We start from the raw sequence: 15,708 nt of genomic DNA, 5'->3' as shown, positions 1-15,708 counted from the left end.
GCCAGTTTGCACTGATCTCGGGAGGCCAGCACCCAGCCCCAGCCCTGCTGCTATGATGCTGTTTCCTCATCATCCCCTTTGACGTATTTGCGTGGCAAACACAACTCCCAGACCCTGGCCCACCTTCCTCCCAAGCACATGCATGATACTCCTGCCTGTCCTGAGATTGGCAGTGGGAGCTGGGAAACAGCAAGCAGAGAGGCAGGGGGCCCTTCCCTGAGCACCAGAGCCAATGGGAAGGGGACTCAGGCACTGGGCAGATGCAAAGCTGAGCAGAGGGAGGTAGACAGTGGAGTGCTTCAGCTGCTCCTACTCTGTGCCAGCTCCACGGCTGCCAGCCTAGAGCAGAGCCCGAATAATGAGGCAGAGAGTGGAGGTAGCATGGAAAAAAACTTCCTTGTGGGACAAGAGGGATGAAAGGAGGGAGGGAAAAGCACTGAGGCAGAGTGGAGGGGCTAGGGAGAGCAATGGAGAGCAGGTGAGCTGTTCAGAGATGGGGAAAGGATTCCTTTGAACATTAAAAATAACGCAAGCACCTGAGGGGCTGGCTCTCCTGCATTGGGAAATAGCACTCTGTTTACAATACTTTCAAAATAACCTACCCTTTCCCTGCAGCAGCTTCCCTGAGAACTGATCCCAGCATCTCTTTCTCTCATACCAGATTTCCTCAGGTTTGTGATTTTTATTGCTAGAATTACGTACATGCCTAGCTCAAGGAGCAGGAGAGGGGTGGCAAGGCTGCAGACAAGCCATCCACCAGCCCTGGGAGCGGGAGGCGAGGAACAGAAAGCCTGATGCCCTGCTACGCTGCAGCATGCCATCCTGCTGGCCCAGTCTGTACCAGCTTCCATTTCTGTGCTCAGGACTGGAAAGTTGAGGCAGTCTGCAAGGCAGTGCATGGGGCTCCTCTTCCCACCACATGCAGAGCTGAGACAAAGCCCTTCTCAGGCTTAGGGACAGATGCCACGCACACATGCAAAGCCACGCGTACATGCAAGATTTTCCGTTGGCTGCTTCTCTAACCTGAGAGCTGTAAGGAGGAGCTCAGGAGATTTCTCTCCAAGTCCCATGGTAGGATGGGAACCTTGGAGACAAGAAAAGGTTTATTCCCAACCTGGCTGGTCTTCAGGGCCCAGGGTCCACAAATGCAAATGGCTCTGCTTTTCCCTGCCTTGCCCTGCAGCAGCAGAGCCATCAGCTGGAAGCAAAGGTCCACCATAGAGGCTGGGTAGATGCAGGTCATGGGAAACTCCTCTTTTAGCAGCACTGTGTCTCCTGCCATGGACCATTCTGCAGAAGAAAAGGCTCCATGGGGCCACCCATCTCCATGACCACAGACTTGCAGATGCAGGCAGTGCCCATCCTTGCTGTCTGCAGCCCCAGGGAGAGATGTTGGTCCTGGGACCTGTTGCCCAGGGCTCTCTTCTCACCCATCCTGTCAGAAGTGAATGGTGTCAGTAGCCCCACAATACCTCCATGCAGGCCCGGTCAGCAGCTCACGTCCCCTGAGCCACAAGGGAGATGCCCTCAGGTGGTGGGGAGCCAGAGGCCTGTGGGGCCTCAGCGGCAGCCTCCTCCTCTTCCTGCTGGGCCTGGAGGCTCTGGCAGCGGGCCTCCATGAGCTCGCGGGCACCATCACCCACCAGGCGGACGATAGGGCCAGTGCGGGGCGGCGCCCGGGCTGGGTTGTGGTCGTAGCAGAGCAGGCGCAGGCTGTGCAGCGAGGTCAGGTCAGGAAAGTGGTTAATGCGGTTGCGGTCAAGGTCGAGCACTCGGAGTTGGGCCATGTGCAGCAGAGCCGGGGGGAAGGCCTCGAAGCGGTTGCCATAGAGCCAGAGTCCACGCAGGCCAGCCATGCGGGGCAGTGCCGCAGGCAGGTGGGCCAGGCGGTTGTCACCCAGCTGCAGGCTCTGCAGGCTGGGCAGGCACAGCAGGGCACGGGGGAAGCGAGCCACGAAGTTGCCCTCCAGCCAGAGACAGCGCAGGCTCTGCAGCCGGGCAAAGGCAGGCGGCAGCCCCTGCAGCCCATTGCGGCCCAGGTAGAGGTGGGCCAGGCAGGGCAGGAAGCACAGCACCTCGGGCACCTCCAGTAGTTCGTTGCCGTCCAGGGCCAGGGTGCGGAGGCGTCGCAGGGCTACCAGCTCGGCCGGCACCTCCCGCAGCCCCACACCGCTGATGTAGAGCTTCTGCAAGCCGCGCATGGCGCACACGGCCGCCGGCACCCGCCGCAGCACCCGCCCGCTCAGCTCCAGGCACCTCTCGCCGCCGCACAGCTGCTCCGCTGCGCCCGACGGCAGCCGCTCGGCCCGCCCTGCCGAACCGCCGCTGCCCATGCTCGGCGCCCGCCGCCCCGCGGCCCGTCGCCACGGCAACCCTCCACGCCGCGCCGCCGCCAGTGGGCGGCCCGGGGGGCGGGGCCTTCCCGCGGGCCGGGGGGCGGGCGACCAACACGCCCTCCCCGCCGCTGCACTGTGACCCCCCCCAGCGGGGGGGCCGCCCCGCTCCGCAGCGAGCACGCGCCCCCCGCAGCCTGCGCTAGACAGCCTCGCCCCGCCCCCGGAGACGCCCCATCCCCGCGGCCGGGACCTGCTCCGGTAGGCAGCACCGCTCTGCCCCGTTCCCCTCTCACGCTGCGCCCCCTCCTTTCCCCCCCTCTTCCGCCACGGTGCTCTGGCGGAGTCGGCGTGAGAACTGGCAGCCGGCGGCCTGCTACATGTGCAGGCTGCCCGCTGCACATCCTCACACGTATGGACAAGTGCACTGCACACCCAGATGTGTGCACACATTTTTACATGTATATTGCATGTTTGCACACTCATGCACAGGCCCACTGTACAGCTAGACGTGTGCGCACAAATGCATACTGCATGCCTGCAAACATACACAAGCCCACTGCACACCCAGATGTGTGCACACATGTGCACAGGCTTGCAGCATGCCTGCACTCATGTGCATGTGTGCACACAGACACTGTACACCTACCTCTACGTGCACGCACAGACCTACTGCACACCCAAATGTGTGCACCTGAGGGCACATACATGCACACCCCACATGCATGCACAAGCCTATTGCATGCCTAAATCTGCACACGTTTGTACACAGTCCCTGCACACGCACCCACATGCCTGCACACCGTCAGCTGCTAGATGGAGACTCCAGTGCACACCGTGCAGGGCAAACCATGTCCCACGCCCCAGCCTCGGGCCTGCTCTGTCCTGCAGGACATGCAGCTGCTGGAGGCTTTCCTTTCCCCGCCCCTGGGGGGTTTCCTTCCTCCTCCTCCACCCCCATATCCATGCTGGCATTGCAGCCCTAGCTAGTTATTCCCTGCTGCAGATAAGCTGTGTCATCCCAAAGCCAGCACTGCCAAGCCAGGCTCATACAGCCCTCCAGTGGCTGGTGCCCAAACGGCACCCACCGAAAGCATTGGTGAAAAAGCTCTGTATCCGTACTACATGATACTTGCTGGGAATGGTCCGCGTTGTAACTTTTTGTATCTGTACTACCTGATACTTGGTGAGAATGGTCCACGTTGTAACTTTCTAGTGCCTAGAACAATACCGCTGTGTTAAGCGGAATACAAATAAGTAACTAACAAGGTCTTGGAAATCTGTGAGAAAGAACAGCGGCTGGTTACATATAGCCACAGAATCACCATGAGAAGCAGTCAACTTGAAGGTCAGAAGTTGAAGAGTAATGAAATAGCAACCCCCAAAGTCAAATGTGGCCCCCAAATAAGTCTGCACACATGCGCAATATCACAGCCTGGTTATGCAACGGGGGCAGAGTTGGGCTAGACTCCCTGCACTTGTTGGCCCCAGGTGCCGGGACTCCCGCCTACCGCAAATAATCATAAATACCGGAGTTTTCCCGAAGGAGGGAGGGGCTGCTACACAACAGAGGACCACGTTGCCTCCTCGGGGATGCCCGAAAAGATTGTGCTTGCCGACTTTCTCTCTCATCATGCAGACAATTGGGACAAGCATTGGAGTGGTCCTTCTGGAGATTACCATCGGGTCAGTCTGTTTGTAAGTATCCACTAATAAACTGCTTTGCTACTGAAGAGCGGTGTGTGTGAGAGAGAGAGAGTTTGTGCTGGCTTGCCAAACCAGATGTTTGGCTCCCCAGAATCTAACTAGAACATAAATTGGCAATGAGGATGGGATTCCCGGGGTTTGCAGCATAGTGAGATTGGTGAAGCGCACAGATGTACCAAGGCTGTGCTGCCTGCATTGGTGGGACTCGGTCAGTGGGGCACACAGCTGTTCCGAGGCCCCTCCGCCTGCACTGGTGGGACTCGGTCAGTGGGGCACACAGCTGTTCCGAGGCTGTGCCACCTGCATTGGTGGGACTCGGTCAGTGTGTTTGCTTGTATCTTGCCTGGGCTTGACATTTTCGTGTGTGCATTGTGGACATAATATTGCTCTGGAGCAGGATGCTCCTACTGCTTATCTTTTTCACCATAGTCATTGCAAAGTATATCGTACCGAGCATAGGATTAGATGTGAGCCTGCTGGTTCAGACTGTAGGAACAAAAGCGGAAAAAGAGGCAGCCCCACCCCTTGAGCATCCTGGGTGGACGCAAGAGCCATGGACTGTGCTATGTGATAAGTGGGAAACATGTATGGATGCTTCTCCGGAGTCACGGACCGGGACAAGCTGCATGCAAGTGTTAAAGTACTGGGAACAATTTGTAGAAACCTCCCACACCAAGGGCAAAGAGCAATTAAAGCACGCAGGACGAATGGGGGGGGCCCTCCTGCTTGCCTATAAAGTACTGGAGGGACAAGCTCATGAATTAGCTGAAAGGGCAGGACAGCTAGAACAACAGGTGCATGAGCAGAAGGCTGCAAATCTGATGCAGCAGCAGGCTTTGTTCACCTTAACACAACAAAGAGACCCAATGGAGGGGGAAATGTGTTAGTTTAGCAGAACAATTTGTGGTGAGATTAGCTAATAGACGCCGCAGGCAGGAAAAAACATAAGATGGGTGTGGCCCTCGAGTATGAGCTATTATTACTAGTCCTGACTGGGATCCAGAGAAATGGGATGGGAACATCTGGAGTACCTCTGATTCAGAGGATGAAGCAGAAACACAAGGACTAGGGGCTGATAAGGGTAAGCGAGCCACGCTGATAGTTCGTAGGAAGGCTACTCTTGACCCAGGAAAGGGTGCATTTGTCAGGTCCGATGAGTTGATAGATTTTTGGACTGGAGGACATTAAGAATTTGCTGGCTAATTATAGTCAGCATCCTGGTGAAAAGCCGCAATTTTGGTTTGTTCATCTCATGAAAGAGGGATCAGAAATGGTTAGCATTGATGACTTTGACACTAAGAAATTTATAGGATTGACCAGTGACCCATATGTCCAGTCTGCCCTTCACAGGCTCCCTCTGGGAGAAACTCACTCCCTCATAGCTGTGATTGCGGAGGGCCTGGGGGACAGACACAGTAATGAAGGTGCCTGCTCCCCTCCCCCCCATGCCGAAAATCTGGATGACATTGCGCCAAGCTATTGCTATCCTAAAAACTGAGGGAATTAAGTTAGCTGTAAATACGGGTGACCCTGGCACATACCTAGACCAGCCTTTCTTGCCAGGAACATGAAACATATTATTGGAAGGTTGTCCCTCAGGATTAAAGCCATATTTGATCCCTCTTTTAATGGCTGAGCAAGGAAATCACTTGTCACAGGTGATAGAGAAGTTGAACCAGCTGGGTGGTTTGCCCAGAGTTCCCCATCATGAGGACAGGGAGCATAGGGGAGAACAGACTAGGGAAACACAAGATAAGGAGGAAGACTGATGAGATCTTGGAGAAAGAAAACAGCTATTCAAAATACTTTTGGGAAGGGGTATTCCTAGAACAGAGCTAGATAGGCAGCCCCTGTCTGTCTTGCGTCATATGGCGCAGCCTCAAAGACGGGGCAAGTTTGCCAAGTGCAATACAAGAACAGTGAAGGAACCCTGGCTCCACATTTACCTCCGTTGGAGGTTGAACCCGTGTATACATGGAAGGAGGCGACTTACCCTACTTCGTTTAGTAAGGGTGCCATCCCTCCAGTGGGTTTTGGCCCCAGCCCTGTGCCACGGCCTCACTATCCTTGGAAGGAGATGGACAAAACAGTTGCCCAGTTCATGAATTTGAAAACCGAATAGGGATTAGACCAAGCCTCAGGTCCAGACTGCCGTGTACTATGACATGACCCACATCCCTTTGCCTTGTGCACTATTTGGTGACCAAAAACAAATTCACAACAGATTCAGGCATTGGTGGACACTGGGGTGGAGGTCACGATTATACACAGCAATCCTGACAAACACAAAAGGACTCAGACCCCTGTCTGGGGTCTGGGTGACCAACCAATCTTGGGGAAAATTGGCTTACTAAGAATGAAAATTGGTGATTGGCTACCTCACGAATACCGCGGCATGATTGCTGCAGTAGATGAATATATAATAGGGATGGACATCTTGCAAGGCCAAAAGTTAGAGATAGATGGGTCCCTCTGCACATTTGGTACTGCACGGTGGCTGCACATCCATGCTGTCCAAGTAGTAAAGGTTATGGAAGAAGCACAAATTCCATTTGCTACCACTGTTGTTAATCAATGACATTATCGAATTCCAGGGGGTGATAAAGCAATTCAAGCCACAATTAATGACTTACTACAGGCAGGAGTAGTGCGATACACATATTCCCCATTCAATAGTCCTATTTGGCTGGTAAGAAACCAGATGGCAGTTGGAGAATGACAGTGCACTATTGAGGTGTGAATGCGGTCACACCACCGATAGATAACCACTGCTGTTCCCGAAGTGGCTACCTTAATACAGCGGATCCAACAGCGTGCTGGCACATAGTATGCAGTCATAGATGTAGCCAATGTGTTCTTTACCATCCCCATTTCCAGGGAAACTCAGGAGCAGTTTGCCTTTACCTGGAATGGTAATCAGTATACTTTCACCAGACTGCCTCAAGGCTATAAACATAGTCCTACCTATCGTCACCAAGCCATTCACCGCATACTCATAAAAATGGATGTACCTGCCCGGGTACAACTGTTGCAATACATTGATGATATACTAATACAGGGCTTAACACATGAAGAAGTGCAAACAGTCCTAGACATGACTGTTTCGTGCTTATGGGAAGCTGGATGGGAAGTCAGTCCAAAGAAAATACAAGGCCCGGCACAGAGTGTCAAATATTTAGGCATCGTGTGGAATCAAGGGAAACATCAAATACCAGAGCAGGTTGTTGATACCATTCGGAACTGGCCTGTACCGGTACCAAACAACAAGTACAACAGTTTGTAGGTGCAGTGGGCTTTTGGCAGGCTTATTTACCTGGCCTTGTCATCATCCTGAAGCCCCTGTATCAAGTTTCATGGAAACGGGCTCACTTCCAGTGGGGTGACACTCAGCAACAGGCCTTTGACAAAGTAAAACATCTGATTCAGGAATACCTTGAACTACATCCCTTAAGGGATGGTCCTGTGGAACTTCGTGTAACACTTGAACAGGATGTGGCTCTATGGAGTCTTTGGCCATTACAGGAAAATAGGCGACGACCAGAGCAGCGTTATACCATATCTGAGAAACAGTTGTTGGCTGTTTGTTGGGCTCTGCTCCACACAGAAGCCAAGACCCTGAATCATGAGGTAATAGTCTGTATGGACACCCCTGTGATTGCCTGGGCACTCACACCCACCACTACACATAAAATAGGACATGCTCAGGAAGCTACCATTATTAAAATGAAATGATATTTGCAGGAGCGAGCTAAACCAGGGAGCAAAGGAGTACATCAACTACATGAAGCAATCAGCCAAGGGGTACAAGGAGAATCAGGAAAACCCATGAATTTAGTCAATTATCAAATTGGCAAATGGGATTATTCTCATGAAGAATTGTCTAACACACAGCGACAACAAGCATGGTTCACTGATGGTAGTTGTATCGGAAAGGGACGCTGGCATGCTGTAGTATTTAACCCTGCAAGTGATACACGGCTGGTCATAGAAGGGCGGGAAGGTAGTAGTCAGTTAGCTGAACTGGTGGCCGCGTGGCAAGCTATTGATGCTACGCCCATAAATCACATTTGTTACTTATACACCGACTCATGGGCAGTGGTATTAGGTCTGGTCAATTGGTTAGGTAAGTGGTAGCAAGACCAATGGTTTATTGGCACCAAAGAAGTGTGGGGAAAGCAGTATTGGGAACATATATGGCAGTTTTTACAAGAATGTGATGTTTGGGTGTTTCACGTGGACGCCCACACTAAAGAGTCCACAGAAACAGCAAAATGGAATGCACATGTTGACCAATTGGCTCACATCCACCGCCTCGCCATCACAGCCCCAGAGGAAGAGGCATTGGCAAAGTGGGCTCATGATAAAGCCGGCCACGCAGGGTGAGATGCTACCGTTACATGGGGAAAAGCGCGAGGTCTGCTATTGAGCCAAGCATTAGTGCAGCAAGTCATTGATCAGTGTTCTGTTTGACAGATGCTGAAAGAACAGAAAGTGTTATCTCAACCATTGGGACAGATCAAACGAGGGGCCACCGGGGGGGGGGGGAAGTTTGGCAACTTGATTATATTGGTCCATTGAAGGAACATCGACAACAGCGATATGCCTGTGTAGCAGTAGACACCTATTCTGGGCTGGCTGTCATAATTCCTAGCCATTATAATAATGCTTTTACAATTATTTGGTGTTTGAATACCATTGAGTTGTACTGTGGCACTCCTATTGAAATACAATCAGATAATGGTTCACATTTCAAAAATAAAGCAGTGCAGCAGTGGGCAGAAGAGTGAGGAATTACGTGGACATGACACCTCACTCACCACCCCCTGGGAGCTGGCTTGGTAGAACAGATGAATGGATTGCTAAAGGAACACCTCCAGAGATTAGGAGGAGGCTCTTTTCAGGGCTGGGTAGACCACCTCCCAGAGGCTGTTCATATCTTAAACAGCAGATTTGTTGCAGGCAGCACCACACCACTGTTATTGATGAAACAAGGCCAGATATGGGCTGTACGCACAGCAACAAATGTAATATCCATAAAGCAGGGCGCACAGTTCCAAGCTACCAGTGGACAAGGTGGATATATTGTCCACAGCACACAGGACTGGAGTATTGGTAGTGGGGAAGTAACATGGTTACGCACCGACATTCATCTGTATGTCAACAATGCTCAACCAGCATGCCTGCGGGTGCTGCAACTAAGTTTAACATTACTTAGTAAGGATATTGTACTGTTGAATCCCATACAAACAAACCTGAAGTCACCTCTGTTGTTAGGTCTCAAAAATACTACATCGCACCCAGTCTCGGTACCACCTGCTCCGTGGGTTAATGTGTATTATGTCCACAGCGTAACACCAAGTCTGCCACCATCAACTTGGTTTGCAGGAGCTCACGTCTGGTACCAACCCTCTTTACACCTGACGCCACTTCCGGCCGAAATACTTGCAGCTGATGATTCGCACACAGTAACCATTGTCATTCAGGGTGAGCAACAGTGGAAGCGAGTACCAACTGAGCACCTTAGGCGAAGAGAGTAGTCAGGGACAGAAAAATGGTGTCTTCCCCTCCCCCTCTTATTTTCCCAGGTATGCCTGGACTGTACCACAGCCACAACAGAATGTCTAGGTGACTAGCCAGCGTCACGGGACAAGATCACCTGTGCTTAAGTACTGCTACCCCGCAGAACCCGTTCTCTACCTGCTTGGTTGGCGACCGTTGACAGCAGAAGAATTAACAGCCCTGTGTAACACCACACTCAGCAGTGGCCAGTCTCGTTGTACACAGTGGAACAGCTCCTGGGATGGCTGCCTATCGTGAGCAGGCATATTGTCTGCGTTACCACCGCAAGAACTGCAGTTGGTAGGGTCTTTGTCCACTACTTATTGTACTATGTTTAACTACACTGTGAAAAATCAGTCCGAAGCCTGGTGGGTGAACAGTTCCAAGGCAATCTACCAAAATGCCACTGCTTGGTATAACATTACTACTATCAAGTGGACAATGTCCTTTAATTCCCATTTACTATTGTCCAGAGGTTTCTTCCTCCTTTGTGGAGACAGAGCTTGGGCTGGAATCCCAAAGGCCATAAAAGGAGGGCCTTATACGTTGGGTCGGTTAACCTTATTAAACCCCAATATTACAATGTTGCATCAGAGACCATTAAACGGCACACACTGGGAACGCCGTGACATGCATCAGTTTACATCCGGTTGCAATTTGGATGTCACCTTTTGGAATGCTGAACAGCGAATTGCTTCGTCTTTTCTAGCACCAGGAGTCGCAAGTGCTCAAGCATTAGCTACACTAAATAAACTCAGCTGCTGGTTAAGTAAATTTAGTAACGCCACCAGTAGTGCTTTAGCGGGCTTGCTGACTGATACAGACTCCATAAGACAAGCTACATTGCAGAATCGTGCGGCCATTGATTTTCTATTGCTAGTCCATGGTCACGGCTGTCAAGATGTTAAAGGCATGTGTTGTATGAATTTAAGTGATCATTCGCAATCCTTTCATGCAAAGATTCAAGAACTACAACACTTAACAAAGCAACTGCAAGTTAGTGATGAGTGGAATCCTTTTGGGACATGGACATGGGGATGGCCTTGGCTACAGAAATTATTGCTTTTTTGCTGCTTACTATTTGTAATTTTCCTTTGCATTTCCTGTTGTATTCCTTGTATGCTATCTTTATTACGTTCTACTATGGACTCCTTTTCACAACCCCATGTTGTTCGTGTGGTGGAATACTGATGTGTTCCAACAATGGACCTCGCGGTGGCATGTATCCGTACTACATGATACTTGCTGGGAATGGTCCGCGTTGTAACTTTTTGTATCTGTACTACCTGATACTTGGTGAGAATGGTCCACGTTGTAACTTTCTAGTGCCTAGAACAATACCGCTGTGTTAAGCGGAATACAAATAAGTAACTAACAAGGTCTTGGAAATCTGTGAGAAAGAACAGCGGCTGGTTACATATAGCCACAGAATCACCATGAGAAGCAGTCAACTTGAAGGTCAGAAGTTGAAGAGTAATGAAATAGCAACCCCCAAAGTCAAATGTGGCCCCCAAATAAGTCCGCACGCATGCGCAATATCACAGCCTGGTTATGCAACGGGGGCAGAGTTGGGCTAGACTCCCTGCACTTGTTGGCCCCAGGTGCCGGGACTCCCGCCTACCGCAAATAATCATAAATACCGGAGTTTTCCCGAAGGAGGGAGGGGCTGCTACACAACAGAGGACCACGTTGCCTCCTCGGGGATGCCCGAAAAGATTGTGCCTGCCAACTTTCTCTCTCATCATGCAGACAACTGGGACAAGCATTGGAGTGGTCCTTCTCGAGATTACCATTGGGTCGGTCTGTTTGTAAGCATCTACTAATAAACTGCTTTGTTCCTGAAGAGTGGTGTGTGTGTGTGTGTGTGTGTGTGTGTGTGTGTGTGTGTTGTGTGTGTGTGTGTGTGTGTGTGTGTGAGAGAGAGAGAGAGAGAGAGAGAGAGAGAGAGAGAGAGAGAGTGAGAGTTTGTGCTGGCTTGCCAAACCAGATGTTTGGCCCCCAGGAATCTAACTAGAACAAGCACCCACGGATGGCCCCCTTCTAACAGTGCCCAGCGCCCACAGACAGCACTGGCGTGTCTAAGGCCCCAGCATGGCTTGTGAACTGTTCTTGTGGGAAGCAGCTGGGCACCCCAGAACAAATGCCAGCCTGAGTGCTGAGCTGGCTGCCTGAGGGAGGTTGCAGAGCCTGGCCCCATGCAGCCAAGGGTGAGCCGAGGGGCAATGCCTGAGAATCCAGTGTCCCCGGATATCTGCCACCATGCCCACATGGCGGGGGCAGCCCCTGCACCTCACAACCTGGGGTACGTGGCCAGAGCCATGTCATTACAGCTGCTTTAGGCTTCCTTACACACCTGGGGGGAGGCCTGCACAGATGGGCAGCCCTGGGGCTGAGACTGCAGGACTGCAGCAGGAGCACAGCAACATGCGCACAGACAGGCAGATGGGCTGCCTTACCCCACGCTCCAGCCATGCCCCTCCCCCGTCTAGGGCAGGATGTGGCAGCCCAGCACCCCAGAGCTCCTCCCTACCTGTCCTGAGAACCTGGAGGACACTGCAGCCAGCAGACAACCATGGAGGAATGTGCAGGCTGAAACTGCAATGTGGCAACCAGCACACGGTGATGCGCAGGGCCAGGCTTGCCAGAAAGAGACCATCTCCGCAGCCTTGGTCTGTCAGGCCAGCTGGGACAACCCACGAAGGGTACGTGTCCACAAAGTGAGACACAAGCACTGGACCCTATGGCCAGTACAGAACCAAGGACACTGCCTCCATGGCCAAGCAGGCAGAGACCCCACTGGAGAAGCCCCATGCAGGCCTGGGAGACCAGGAAAACTAGTGCAGAGGTACAGGAGACACCTCCCTCTGGGTCAGCACTGTCAGGCGACGCTCCGCAGGAGAGCCATTCACTCCAGCAAGAGTAGGAACTGCCTAGGCTTCTCAGTGGCAGAGAAGAAGCTGGAGACCCGTTATCTGGGGCCAATTGCTGCCCTCGTTCACCACATCACATAGATCTGCCTGAGATGGCTGCATGGAGATGTTCTTCCCACTCTTCCTGCAGCTTCTCAGGGCACTTCTACACCCCGACTGTGCTGACAGTATGGACTGGGTACGCATTCCCCTTGCTCCCCAGCAAAGGGCACTGCACTCAGCTATGGCTGCCCCAGGAGAACCTGGGGGAGTGGAAAAGGAAGAGGTCAAGGCTGGCAGCAGTCCAGGAGCTGCCACCTTCCCCAGGGATGTGCCACAGGCTCAAAACCAGCAGTTCCAGCTGACAGATCACCTGAAGAGTAGTGATCTCTAGTTTCATGCTGGGGCAGGGCTGCACAGCTGGGAAACACCAGTCCCTCTGCCCTCATGCTGCTGCTCACCCAGCAAGGGTCTACTGGGTCATCTTGCTAGACAGGTTTTGCCCTGCCCCACTTCCAACCTCCTACTGAGGGTCCCAGCTCCCAGAGACCCCTTGAGGAGGTTTAGAAGGAACCTTTAAGGGACTATAACTGTCACAGCCAGCAGTGAGCTGGCATCTGCCACAGCAAACCCCTGGGTTGCTACTGTTTTGCGCTCTTCCAGGTGCCTTGCTCTCAGTGCCACCAGACAGCAGACACCTCCCCACACAACAGAGCAGGATAGGAGCAGCCCATCCAGAAAGCATGAGCACAGGGGCTAGCAGTCATACCTTTATTTGCTGTGCCCTGAGAGTCTGATAGAGCAGTCTCTGCCAGAGGAGAAGCGCGATAGGGGAGGGCAGTACCACTGAGATTGCCACAGAGACCCTCAGTGGCACTGAACAGCTCAAATTGATGAGGAGAGAGAAGGCAGCCGCCCCATCATTGCGATGACTCAAAGAGATACTCCAGGTCTGGCTGTCGCAGCCTCTGCTCCTTGTTCTTGTTCTTGGCAAACTCCCTCAGCATGACCATAACGTCATTCTCAAATACAGCCGGCGTGGGTTTCGCTTCTGCGGTAAAAAAGGGGCAGCATGACACTGGTGCCTCTCCCAAACCACTTGGCACAACACTAGCCATACTAAGCCCAGCTTCCTGCGCCCCAGAGTGATACCAGACTTTTCTGTTGCCCTAAACCTCAAATCAGGGTAGGAGACTGCAGTCAGAGCCAGCAGGGTAACGGGTGGCTGCACAGTACCTGTTGCCCAGTAGTAAATGTCCCAGTCATTGCTGGGCTCATTGATGAGCCGGTCATAGAGGTTCAGCTGCCGTTCGCTCATGCGGTTTAAGTTCTCCTTTGCAAAGAGGCTGGAGGAGAAAAGATATAGGAACATAAGTGAGGGTGAATGGAGAAAAAGCCAGGCTGGCACATTGCTCCTGACACTGTCTGGTGCCCAGCTCTCTAAATACTGCAAGAAGACACAGAAGAGCTGGGTCCAAGGTGACCTGCCTTCTGCCTTAAGTCCCAGCCTGCTCTCTGGCCATTACCTACTACTTTAGTCCTGCAGTTCAAGAGGCCCTAGCCCTGCTGAACTGGCTGAGGAACTTCACTAAACAATTACCAAACTCCTGTTGGAACCTTGGCGCTTTCAGCCACGCTCACTTTCTGTGAGGTCCTGAGGTCAAAGAGCTACCTCCAGCCTGGGAGAACATGGGAAACAATTCCCTTCATCACTGTCTACAATTTCACACTGCTGCTTTGGTACTCATGATACAGGAGTCGAGACACTCCCCTCCCCTGCATCATTGATACATCTAAGATCTGGCATACAGCCTCCCCAAAGGATTTGATTCGGCCTTCTGCTTGGAGAAGCTTCTGTCCCATCCTGCCCTGCAGCAGTAATCTCTGCATCACAGTCCTGTACAAGTGACACTCTCGCAGTAGTTCACCTAACAGCTCACGAGCAGATCCTGAGATATTTGCTTTCCATCCTCTAAGCAACCTTGCATCTCATTAGGTTTTAGGTTTGGCTGTGCACTAGCACAAAGCCTGCAGCTCTTCTCTGTTAATTAAAAACCTGTGACTTCTTTAGGGAGCAACCTCTCAGCCAGCCTTTCTCACCTCCTCCCTGATCACTCTGGTGAGGCTACTGTTGATACTCTCTCCTGCATCCTGTCCATCCCTATGCGCAGGGGACAAATGAATACCATCAGGATGCAGCAATGCAGACATCCTGACACAGAGGAGGCAGATGAAGCTGCAGGAGCTTTGCTGAAAAGCTGAGAGGGAACAGGGCTCAGGGGCATGTATGCTACAATTCCAGCAGAAGGACAAGCACCCTGTGCCTCACCTGAGAAGGATGCAGTTCTCCAGCATGCCCCTCTTCCTGCTCTCGTACAGCAGTCGGGCTCGCTTGGTCTCCAGCGGTTCATCCTGGCGCTCCTGCCAGGGCGGCAAGGGGATCTCCAGGATGTCCTTCCCCGAGTCCGTGGGGGAGTCTCCACGATAGTTACGCTGCACAGACATGTGCCCCAAAATGGGTCGGCACAGCGCCCATCTTGAGAGCAAGCAGAGCTGCTGGAGGGAATAGGGACAGCACAAGTGTCACACCTCAACACACAGTAGACTTCAGGCCTACCTGCCCCAGCACAGTGGGGCCAGGGAGACTCCCCAGCCCAGACATAGCTCCCCCATGCTCCCCTAGCCCAGACATGGCCCTGCAGGTCCTGCTGCCCCTCCAGCCGAGACATGGCCGCTGCAGCTCTTGCTGCCCCCACCAGCCCAGACACAGCCCCTCAGGCCCTGCTGCCCCCCTCAGCCTAGATACAGTTCTTGCAGGCCCTGATGCCTCCCTCCAGCTCAGACACAGCCCTGTAGGCCCTAGTGCCTCCCCCCAAGCCAAACATGTCCCTACAGGCCCTGCTGCCCCAGGACCCTTCTCAATCCCTCTAGCTCCATCCCTCTCCCAGGCCCTTAGCTGCCCTCTAACTACTCCCCCAGGGCCAAGACCACTGCCTCTCAACCCTTAGCTCAGCTCAAGCCCCTCTGCCGTCACCCTGGCTGTCGCCATCGCTCTTAGCATCCCATTTAGCAGCCGTACGGCCTACAATACCCCCACAGGGCCGCTCTGCGAAGCAAGGAGGTCCAGCTCTATGGCACGGTGGGCGCGTTGCCGCGGGCTACGGCGCGGGGCGGGCCGGAAGGGGCGGGGCGGAAGCCGC

The 15,708-nt window shown here is 52.9% G+C and overlaps 2 protein-coding genes across 6 annotated transcripts; both read right to left on the bottom strand.

Moving 5' to 3' along the window:
* Positions 1-1,496: 1,496 nt before the first annotated feature.
* Positions 1,497-2,333, bottom strand: LRRC10B (leucine rich repeat containing 10B). Its single transcript, XM_062577688.1, has one exon. It carries the CDS (start codon positions 2,331-2,333, stop codon positions 1,497-1,499), a length of 837 nt encoding a protein of 278 aa, XP_062433672.1.
* A 10,932-nt stretch (positions 2,334-13,265) lies between these two features.
* Positions 13,266-15,680, bottom strand: SDHAF2 (succinate dehydrogenase complex assembly factor 2). 5 transcript variants are annotated; one of them, XM_062577157.1, is made up of 4 exons: positions 15,600-15,680; positions 14,838-15,064; positions 13,745-13,854; positions 13,266-13,559 (listed from the first exon to the last, which is right to left on the bottom strand). In XM_062577157.1, the coding sequence occupies exons 2-4, from the start codon at positions 15,011-15,013 to the stop codon at positions 13,429-13,431; spliced, it is 417 nt and encodes a 138-aa protein (XP_062433141.1). In that variant the 5' UTR covers positions 15,014-15,064; positions 15,600-15,680; the 3' UTR covers positions 13,266-13,428. The 5 variants fall into 5 exon arrangements, with proteins under 5 accessions (XP_062433141.1, XP_062433143.1, XP_062433140.1 ...); XM_062577159.1 differs by having other exon boundaries at positions 14,838-15,061; positions 15,600-15,679; XM_062577156.1 differs by having other exon boundaries at positions 14,838-15,061; positions 15,543-15,617.
* Between the last annotated feature and the right edge of the window lie 28 nt (positions 15,681-15,708).

This window comes from Rhea pennata, chromosome 5 (assembly GCF_028389875.1).
Source record: "Rhea pennata isolate bPtePen1 chromosome 5, bPtePen1.pri, whole genome shotgun sequence".
In the NCBI taxonomy this organism is placed as follows: domain Eukaryota; kingdom Metazoa; phylum Chordata; class Aves; order Rheiformes; family Rheidae; genus Rhea; species Rhea pennata.
The sequence above is the reverse complement of the archived record's forward strand: the minus strand, read 5'-3'. Positions and strand labels throughout refer to the sequence as shown.

Coding starts and splice junctions, on each gene's coding strand:
- LRRC10B (XM_062577688.1), bottom strand. CDS start 2,333: ATGGGCAGCGGCGGTTCGGCAGGGCGGGCCGAGCGGCTGCCGTCGGGC.
- SDHAF2 (XM_062577155.1), bottom strand. CDS start 15,569: ATGCTAAGAGCGATGGCGACAGCCAGG. Junction 15,065..15,542: donor GAGCGATGGCGACAGCCAGG/GTGACGGCAGAG, acceptor TATTCCCTCCAG/CAGCTCTGCTTGCTCTCAAG. Junction 13,560..13,744: donor CATTTACTACTGGGCAACAG/GTACTGTGCAGC, acceptor TTTTTACCGCAG/AAGCGAAACCCACGCCGGCT.